The sequence below is a fragment of the Mustela nivalis genome (assembly GCF_964662115.1).
Source record: "Mustela nivalis genome assembly, chromosome: 17".
NCBI lineage: Eukaryota > Metazoa > Chordata > Mammalia > Carnivora > Mustelidae > Mustela > Mustela nivalis.
This window is the reverse complement of record NC_139036.1, coordinates 47657600-47666945: the sequence shown is the minus strand read 5'-3', so window position 1 is coordinate 47666945 and position 9346 is coordinate 47657600. Positions and strand designations below refer to the sequence as shown.

Below are 9346 nucleotides of genomic sequence, written 5' to 3'. Positions count from 1 at the left end.
CTCCTCACACCCAGAAATGTGAGGCTATTCATTTTAGCCTCACTTAGCCATCAAACCACTTTGGGGCTGGAAAGGCCTAGGTGCCAAAGCCTAGCCCTTTCGCAGGCCCCACTTCGGGGCCACTAGGAGTGGAGGCAGAAAAGGCTCATCTTTGGCAGGAAAGGAGGTGGAGGGTTTTGTTCTGTAACATGACTTGCAGTGTCTCCTTACCCCTGGAACTAATACCCAAAGAGCAGGTAACCTAAGACCCAGATCTGTCCCCTCTCTGTCATCCTGGCTGGTGGCCAATGAGGCTGGGCAAGGGGGTGATTCCGCCCTGCGTCTCCATGGTGCTTCCCAGCCTGCATGGGCACCTTCCCCCGTGCCGGTCCCTTAGGGGTGAGGCACCCTTCTCTGGCTCAGGCACTAAAAATGTCAGATTAAGGAAGTGCCCCTCCCTCTTCTCTAAAGCTGCTTTGAACCCTCGAATGCTCTCACTTTCCCTTCCCTCAGAAATTTTAATACCAGTTTAAAAACGAGCAATAACACCCCTCTTCCTTTGGGCAGGTACAGGGGTTGAGGTACAGGGGTTGAGGGAATGGATACCCGCAGTGAGGCCGAGTGGGGAGGCCAGGTCACCTTTGTTTCCAGCTTTCCTCCTAACCCCAGCCCAGCTCATCTTCTCTTTAGACCTCAAGTTCCCCTTTCTCAACACCATTATCAGCCTGTTTTCTTTCCTTCTGAGCTCCTTCACCTGTGGTCAGCTCATACTCCACGCCCAAGCTGCTGCTTCTGTGGGGGCTGCGCAGTTGCCCCTGCAGACTCGTCGTGGGCAGGGGAGGGGGCCAGGCTGCCTGCTGCTCCCGGTGCTCCCAGTGCTGCCTGCGGGTGCCAGGGAGGGCCGCACCTTCCTGCGTCAGGGCAGAGGCCTTTGAGAATCTGGTGGCCGCTGTGCACACTGCCAGAAAAGATGCACATAAACACAATTTCAGAAGTGTCACACGCACGCACACACCCCAGCCAGGGAGGCCTGGGCCTGCATCTCCACCCATTAGTAAATCTTGCCCCAGAGAGGGGCAGGAGGCTGGGGAGAAAAAGCTGAGCGCCGCCTACGAGCCCTAAGGGGCCCTGCAGGAGCTGAGGGAACGGACTCGGGGCTGGGGAAGCCTGCGGCCTCCCCGGCCTCCCCTGCCGGGGACGGGGGCGCTGAGTTGTTCTGTTCCCTGGCGCGTGTGTGGGCCGTGCTCTGGAGCCACTAGTTCTATTCCTGCCACAGTGTGGGAACAAGCTATGTTTAGGGCTGTTTGGGAACAGCTTCCAGCCAGACGGCAGGCAGAGCCTGCCAGTCCCTGGGGCGAACGAGACCCGGGTCTCCCGGCAGAGATGCCTCCAGGAAGCCGCTGCCCCACGTGCGCAGCACGGCTGAGCGCTACCCCCACCAGTGGGTGCCGGTCACCTGCCTCCTGCGCGCCTCCGACCTGTCGTGCGGGGTGCTGGGGCCGCGGCCGCCGCCGGGCAGAGGGGCAGGGAGTAGGGAGCCAGGGGCGGGGGGCGCGGCTTCTGGCGCCAGCCCTGCTGCTCTCGCTTTGTTCCTTGGAACCCGGCACTCCTCAGGCCTCTCCCTTGTGTTAAGTGGGGTTAGGGTGCGCCGAGAGATTGGCTTGTCTGAAGGATGGAAATCTCTTCCCCCGGAGGGAGTGCCCTCTCGCAGGCCACGGCGCCCGCAAAAACCCGCCACAGAAACGCTTCAGGACCGCGGGCCTTGGAGCCTCCCGGGGCCCTTGTCTATGGGGTCGCCGGAGAAAGCGCTGAGGGGTGGTGGTCCCGCCGGACCCCTCGTGTAGCCTGGGGGCAGAGCACGCGGACGCCGGGCCTCGCAGCCTCGCGTGGCGTGACCGCGTGCCGGCCGCCGCTACCTCCTTCCTCCCGCGGCCGAGCGGGGGCGGCCTCTGGCGGCGGGAGGACTGAGCGGCCGGAGGGGGCGTGGGATCCCGGACGGGGCCGCCCCCGCGGGGTCTGTCAAACCGCAGGGCCCACGGAGCGCCGGGCCCGCACGAGGACCAACAGGGGGAAACTGAGGCAGCGAAAGGCCCAGGAGCGCCCCAGTCCCGCCGCAGGGGCGTCGCCGGGAGCGCCGTTTGTCCCGGGACCCCAGGCGTCTCAACCTGAACTCGTCCTCGCCCTGAGGCGTGCGATACACTCCCGCTCCGGGCCTTGCCCGGGTCCCGAGCGGGCCGACGGGGCTGCCGGTTTCTCGAGGCCGGCGAGCGCGGGGCCCGCGGGGACGGTGCGAGTGCCCGGAGCGCAGGGTCGGGGCGGGGGGCAGACAAAGGCAGGGGACGGAGAGCGAGGGAAAGACAAAGCACAGAGGGGGTCGGCGGCGGCGCCGGGGCCCCGGAGGCGGCTCCGGGCGTGTAGGAGCCAATGGGCGGGCGCGGGGCGGGGGCCGGCGGGGGCGGCGCCGCGATAAGGCGGTGGCGGCGGCGGCCGCTCGGGGACCACTGGCAGCGCCGGCAGCTCGCGCCCGCGCTCGCGCCCTCCTCGCACCCGAGGCGCCCCCCGGAGACAGACCACCCGCCCCGCGGCCCAGGCCGGGGCCCCGGTGAGACCCGCGGGCGGGCCGGGGAGGGGGCCTGCATCCGTCTCACAAACCCCGGCGCCGAGGTGGGGGTGCGGGCGCAAGGACCGACGCTTGCGGGGTCCCGACGCCCAGCGCCCCCGCCCGTCGCTCTCGCCCGGGACCCCGAGGCCAGCGGCCGCCCTCCCGGGCGGGCCTCCGAGCGAGGACGCAGCCGAATCCCTCTGGCTGCGTCCGCGGGGGTCCCGGGTTTGGGGTCCGGTCCTCGCGGGCCCGGGGGCGAGAAGCGGGGCGCGCGGGCGGCGGGGCTGCCGGGCGGGACTGGCGCGCAGCCCCGGAGCGCTGTCCAGGGGCTGGGCCGGCCGAGCGGGGGGCACCGGCGACCTCGGCAGCGTTGGGCCGGGGTCAGGCCGGGCCAGCGGATTCTCACCGAAGCCCCGCCCGGCCCGCCCGCCCCTGACCTCCCCTAGTCCAGGCGGGGTCCCGAGCCACAGGGCACCCACGGCGGCTGCGCGGCGCCCCCTCCCCCGCCGCTCCCGGCTAACTCTGTTCTTACCCCGACACATGGTTCCACTCAGGGATCTCTGTCCCTTGGGGAGCAGCGTGGGGGGCGGGCGGGCGAAAGGGGGAGGTGGGTGAGGGGCGGAAGTGGCAAGACCCAGAGCAACAGGAAATGACTTAGGGAAAGTCCCAACCGCAGCCCCCCAGTCCCCTGCCTGTAAACACTCCCACCCCCACCCTGTAGGCTAGGGAAGGGCTTGTGGGGCCCGACCGACCGACTTCCCCTTGCAGAACCCAGCGGGTGCAGCGTCTCCACCTGGGGCCTCCATCACCCCCACCGAGCCATGTTCCAGGCTGCAGAAGCCGCCCAGGCCACCCCCTCTCATGTAGGTGATCAGCGGGGCGGGAGGGCTCCTCTCCTTCAGACGTCTGGCCCGGGGTGAAGGGGTGAGGGGCGGCAGGTTTGTCACCCTTTGCCCTGACCCTCCACCCCCACCCCGCCAAGCGCCTGGGTTCTGAGTTGGTTACCGCAGTCATGGTCTGGGGCAGCCCTCTGACCTGGCCCTGACTGGCCTTCTCCCTTAGGAAGCCAAAGGCAGCGGTGCAGGCAGCACGGTCCAGCGCTCCAAGGTAGGGCCCCTGAGAGTGGAGTGTTGCAGGGGTTAGAAGGGATGGGCAAGGGTCAGGCCCCTGGCTGACTCTCTCCCCCCAACAGTCCTTCAGCCTTCGGGCCCAGGTGAAGGAGAGCTGTGCCGCCTGCCAGAAGACCGTGTACCCCATGGAGCGGCTGGTGGCCGACAAGCTCATTTTCCACAACTCTTGCTTCTGTTGCAAGCACTGTCACACCAAGCTGAGGTGCGCCCTTGCCCTGCCCCTGCCCTCGCCTGCCAGCCCTGACCTGACCTGACCACAGTTGTTCTGCTTCTGCAGCCTGGGCAGCTACGCCGCACTGCAAGGGGAGTTTTACTGCAAACCCCACTTTCAGCAGCTGTTTAAGAGCAAAGGCAACTACGATGAGGGCTTCGGCCGGAAGCAGCATAAGGAGCTTTGGGCCCACAAGGAGGTGGACTCCGGCACCAAGACGGCCTGAGGCCCCTCTGCCATCCACTGTCTCTGTAAAAGAGGGCCTAGAGAGGGGCAGTGGGAAGGGTGGGAAAGAGATTGGACCTGGGCTTGGGTTGGGGGGCAGGGTGGGATGGGGATAAAGCCATCTTGCTCAGGCAGAGGGTTGGGGGGCAGGGCTCAGCTCCAGGGCTCCTTCATTCTCCCTGGGGCCAGGGTGGGGGGGGTCATTTGGGAACCAGGATTGGGTTTTGCTCACCACCCTGCTTCCGACTTCTTTCAGCCTACCCCACCTCACCCCTGGCCCCCTGGGAGGCCCCCAGGCCCAGCTTCCCTATCTAGGTGCCTTTTCTCCAGCAAGGAGTCACCCTGCCCCCTCAGGGTCCTAAGCTCCCTCACTGCCACCTGGGGCCCTCTGGGGCCCCCATGTCTCCCCATCTACCTCTGCCCTTAGCCTGGTTCTGAGCCATGGAGACCAGAGGAAGGAGAGCCAGCGTGCCCTGGCTGGGCCTCACAGAATGCCCACGAAAGCCTTGGGGGTGGGGTGGGGAGGGGGAAGTGGATTAGCCCCGCCCTCCCCTGAAAGAAGAGGCGGGGCATGCCCAGTGGGGCTTGGGACCCATCTTGCACCACCGGAGTCAAGAAGCAGAAGCTAAAGCACCTGCCCTGCTGAGAGCCAGAGACTGGCTGGGGTCTGGCATGGGCCACGCTCCTCTCCTCTTGTCCCCCGTTGCTGCCGGTTCTGACTGTTGTGATCAACCCTGTTTTAAACATGTTTTAACAGATTCTGACTCTGTATTATGTGGCCTGATGGGGCAGTGGTTGGGGGCGTGGGGGACTTTGTGGCAGGAAGGATGCAGACTTACCATGCAGAAGTGAGAGGGGACATGGTCAGCCCAGAGCACTCCTGGCCTTGATTGGGGTGGGGGGTGGGGCTGGTGATGGGTGTGAAGGAAATGACACCAGCCTGAGAAAAAGAAGGGGTGCTCTTTTTTCGACAGCCAGGCCTCCGTGCTGTCATAACCAGAGTGGTTTTAGAACGGAAATTCCACTTGCTTCTCAGCCTTGGGTTGGTCACAGGAGGGTCAGGACAGCTGGCTCAGTCGGTAGAGGATACAACTCTTGATCTCACCCTGCACTGAGTGTGGAACTTACTTTAAAAAGAAAAAAAAAAAAAAAAAAAAGAGGGTCAGGTCATCAGTAGGTGATGGCTCATGGCCTCACAGCCTTTCAGTATACTGCAAGGCAGAACCCTTCTGCTGAGTCCTTGTCTGGAACCCCCTTTCTCTGGAAATCAGCAAAGGATGGTGGAAACCAGCAGATTCAGCAAGTACTGTTGAAAGTTCTCTAGCTCGCTGTGTCCTTCCCCATCTGTCCTCTTCCCCTTGCTTTTTCAAGCTCTAGAGTAGGGCAGCCACGGTCACCGTCTCAGGTCGTCCAAGGAGAAAACAGCTTATCTGCTACTCTGAGGGACAAGTTTACCGCAGGGCAAGCAAAGCCAACCTGGAGGCCCCCAGACACCCGCACCCCGAGCAGATTATATGTGGGAAGTCTAGGATGTCTGTCCCAGACCCATCTGTTCTGATTTCCCCAAACTGTCCATGGGCTACATGAACTGGTGGAGTCAGAGGGCTGACTCCTGGGGGACATGCTGCCACTGCACCCGATATAAGACCTTAAATTCCTAAGTGATGCCATGCCCATAGGTCAGGGTAGGGAGCGGGTACTCAAACTGGTGGCAGATGGGCCACTGTGCTGTGAGAAGTGGACACTGCCCCTTGCAGCAGAGCTGCTTCTCAGCAGAGATGGCACTGGGTCTTAAGCATGAGGAGCACCAAGAGGCTCATTCAAAGCTGGCCCAAATTCTGCACGGGAGGCCTCAGATGGGGACAAGGGGAGTCTCTCCTTGCTCTGAGCTAAGCACCAGCCGCCGATATGCCAGGGGAAGATAACAGAGAGGTGGCTCCTGGAGATGACTGAACCCTGCCCTGCAGAACACAGCTCCGGGGAGGACTTCCCTGCACCGAGAAGACTCCTGGATGCCGTGAAGTTCTGGACCCCAGCCACCGGTGACCCTTGGGTCGGGGGCGGCTGACAGTACCAGCTTGATAATCAGTCCCGACAGAAGCACCCTCCGCAGAGCTCCTGGAAGTGGGGAGAGAAGGGAACCACCTCTGAGCTAGCAGTGGTCTCAACCAAGTCATCCCTGCCTAGGACCCTGCTCGGAGTCACTTCAAGTTCCCTGCTGAGGGACCCAAGCTGGCTACCAGGCACCATACCTGCTCCTCCTGGGAAAACACCTACTGTCTCCACTCCCCAACTGGAAGCATTGCCACAGGACCCCTTGGGTATAAATGATCCCTTTTATTGTAAGTAATGCGCGACACTGGCCTGGCTTTGCACTGCAAGCCCTCGGTCGAGATATAGTCCAATAACTATGGCCGCAGGTTCTTCTGCACGATCCACAATTCAGACACAGACACAGAGCTGAGGTGGATAGGAGGGGCAGGAGGGGCAGGAGGGCGGCAGAGTGTGGACTGTCCCCGGCCCTGGCCTCCCCACGTAGGTCTGGCCAAGACTGACGTAGCCCATGGAATGCTGAGCAAATGGCAGCGCGGCCCGTCTCACAGCAAGCCTGGGGCTGCCGGGGGACTGCCTTTTAGAATCCTCGGGCCCAGGCGGTCCTAGGCCCACAACTTGTTATCTGGGTTATTTAATATAAAGACAATAAATTAAAATTAAGTAACAGCTTGGTCCTGAGGATGCTGAGCCAGCATGTCCACAGTTTTTGGCACACAAAATAAATCAGGGTCTTTCGTTTTTTTGGAGTGCAGCGTTTGTTGGCCTGTTTGCAAATTCACTTGGAAAATCCATTCCCTGTGAGGTAAGACCCCAGGAGGTGGGGCTCTGTGAGAGCCTGAAGCTGGGACACACAGAGTCGTCTTGTCGCATCCACACCGTGCTGTTTCCTCTTGGGGAACAGGGACTGGGGACGGGGGTGTGGGCCCAAGAAGAGTGCTACAGCCATCAGGATGGAGTCGTGGAGAGGCCGAGCTGCCACGTGGCGGCTTTGGTCAAGTTGAGGGGCCAGTCCCCACCCTGGGCCAGGGCTGAGGTGGAGACAGGAGCGCATGCTCACTGTCTTCAGAGGGCTGAGCTGGGGTGCCTGACAGAGGCCCCTGGGGGGAAAGGATGGAAACAGAGGGGCTCAGGCCCAACTGGCACCATGCAACACACATTCCTGCAAAACCAGCTGCTTTCATTTTCTCTTCTCTCTCTTGAGGCGTCCATCACCTGTAACAATCTAGAATTGATATATATAAAAACCATCAAATATGATCTGAGATATAAATTAACAAGTACAAGGCCTCACATTACATGATGTGAAAAGGCTAAAAACAGCGATAGAAACTACATTCATAAAAGTGCATCGTCAACATACAACGAAGGCTTTGGCTTGTTCTGGTGCCCGAGGGGAAGTGGGCATGGCTGGCAATGAGCTGCCTGGCGCTAATCCCAAGCTCCCCAGAGAGGCCCATCCCTGGGCACTGGCATTGTTATTGTTGTTGTTGTTGTTCCTTTAATGACGACTCCCAAGGAAACTGGGTGTTGGGAGGGAGGAGCTCTAGCAATAGGCACATTTTGGAGGGGAGGGGCCGGAAGAAAAGACCAGCGCCCAGGCTGAGGTAAATAAGGCCAACTCTAAGCTGCTTGGAGATACTGGCTCCCCGACCCCTGCTACCATTCCTCCGCTAAGAAGAGAAAGGGGTGAGACCTCATGGGGGTGGGCGAGGCTGGCCAAGGAGGAACAGAGATGGTAATTTGGGACAGAGTTGGTGACCTCTTACGGGCTCTCCCTTCTACCAGGCAGAGAGGGCTCTGGCCTAGCAGGGTCACGACTCACAGACAGCCTGATCCGGCTTCCCTGGCTATCCAGAAGAGCCTGCCCAGGGCTCGGGCAGCCAGCTGGGTCAGATCCCCTCACCACGCTGTCCATCTTCCTTTCTGCTCCAGTGGGGGAAAAGGTGCCAGGTCAGGAACACAAAGGCCATTACCTTCAGCTCTTTCCAATCCAGCCCAAGGCCCAAGCCCACAACAGGGATACTTAGAGCCCGAGGGCACACAGTCTCCAGTTTAGAAACTGGATACAGCATAAGAGTGACTCCAACTTGTAAAACAGAGACAATTGCATTGACAAAATGGGGTCTCCCCCCCCAAGTGGGGGCAGTTCCACACCTCAAGCCCCTGCTGGGGGAAGGGGGGTGCGGGGTCATGGGGGCAGGCAGGATGGGCTCCTCCTTCCCTGAATAAGGCAGCATAACATTTGCTTCATTCATCTTTGGTAAAGGACAGGGACTGGCGAAGCTGACCTGGGGGCTCGGGGAGAGCATAGCCCCAGCCTCTGCCTTCCATTGGCTGTGGGATGTTGGGCTTTACCTCAGGCTTGGGTGGGCTTATCCAGCCCAGAGATGCCCTGGTGGTCTCCAGACATGGGAGGAGAAACACAATAACACTCTGAATGAAAGTAACACTATTCAGACCCTCATGTCCGTCCTGGGCCCCGAGACCCGTGGGGCTTTGGCGCTGACTGCGGCGTCAACACATAGCCCTGAGGGGAAGGCCCTCAGCGCTTTGCACACTGTTCCTAGCCCCTTCCCCTCCACGTGGAGCTTAGGATGCTGGAGCTCTCAGGTCTGGCAGGCTGGGGGCTCCCAGTCCTTGAGGCTGCAGCCACCCCACCGTGGCTCTGAGCCCCAGTGGTGGAAGGGGCGCAGACGAACGCTGGTTGGACTGGAGCTCCATGGTCCACAGCATTGCCTGGGAGAAGCAGCAACTTCGCCGAGCCCCTCGGCAGCCCCTTGCCCATGCAGCAGGGGCAGCTGGCAACAATGTGCCTTGCGAGCTCAGTACACGAGCTGTGCAAAGTGGTGTGTGAGCAGCTCCTCAGCCGAAGGTCTCTGGCGGGCCTCCACAAATATGCGCCTCAGGAAGTCCCGGCCGTGCTCAGAGATGTGCGACGGCAGCTGAGGATTGGTGGGCTGGGTGGCGATCTTGAAAATGGCAGCCATGGCTTCATACTCTGCCCAAGGTGGTTTCTCTGTCAGCATCTCTACCACAGTGCAGCCCAAGCTCCTGGAGAGAGAGAATCCCATGTCATCCCAGGCTCCCTGAGCTGCCCACCATCATGAAAGGAGATGCCTTTCTCAGAACACCCTGAGGCAGGAC

The 9346-nt window shown here is 61.4% G+C and overlaps 4 protein-coding genes across 5 annotated transcripts in view; 1 reads left to right on the top strand and 3 right to left on the bottom strand.

Annotated features, from left to right (window-relative positions):
- The window catches only part of TACO1 (translational activator of cytochrome c oxidase I), a 742329-nt gene that overhangs the window by 658648 nt on the left and 74335 nt on the right, over window positions 1-9346 (bottom strand). The gene's annotated exons all lie outside the window — the stretch shown is intronic.
- LOC309851457 (uncharacterized protein) lies at window positions 216-3123 on the bottom strand (the record flags this gene model as incomplete). Its single annotated transcript, XM_082706776.1, has 3 exons — window positions 216-937; window positions 1440-2941; window positions 3114-3123. The coding sequence occupies 2 exons, from the start codon at window positions 3121-3123 to the stop codon at window positions 1608-1610; spliced, it is 1344 nt and encodes a 447-aa protein (XP_082562902.1). The 3' UTR covers window positions 216-937; window positions 1440-1607.
- On the top strand, window positions 2418-4911 carry LIMD2 (LIM domain containing 2). The gene is made up of 5 exons (XM_082706739.1): window positions 2418-2581; window positions 3350-3444; window positions 3644-3688; window positions 3774-3913; window positions 3989-4911. The coding sequence occupies exons 2-5, from the start codon at window positions 3403-3405 to the stop codon at window positions 4146-4148; spliced, it is 387 nt and encodes a 128-aa protein (XP_082562865.1). The 5' UTR covers window positions 2418-2581; window positions 3350-3402; the 3' UTR covers window positions 4149-4911.
- The window catches only part of MAP3K3 (mitogen-activated protein kinase kinase kinase 3), a 63033-nt gene continuing 60156 nt past the window's right edge, over window positions 6470-9346 (bottom strand). For both annotated transcript variants that reach the window (XM_082706674.1, XM_082706675.1), the window contains one exon: window positions 6470-9253. In XM_082706674.1, the coding sequence (XP_082562800.1) occupies window positions 9025-9253 (229 nt within the window). In that variant the 3' untranslated portion in view covers window positions 6470-9024. The remainder of the gene's footprint in view (window positions 9254-9346) is intronic.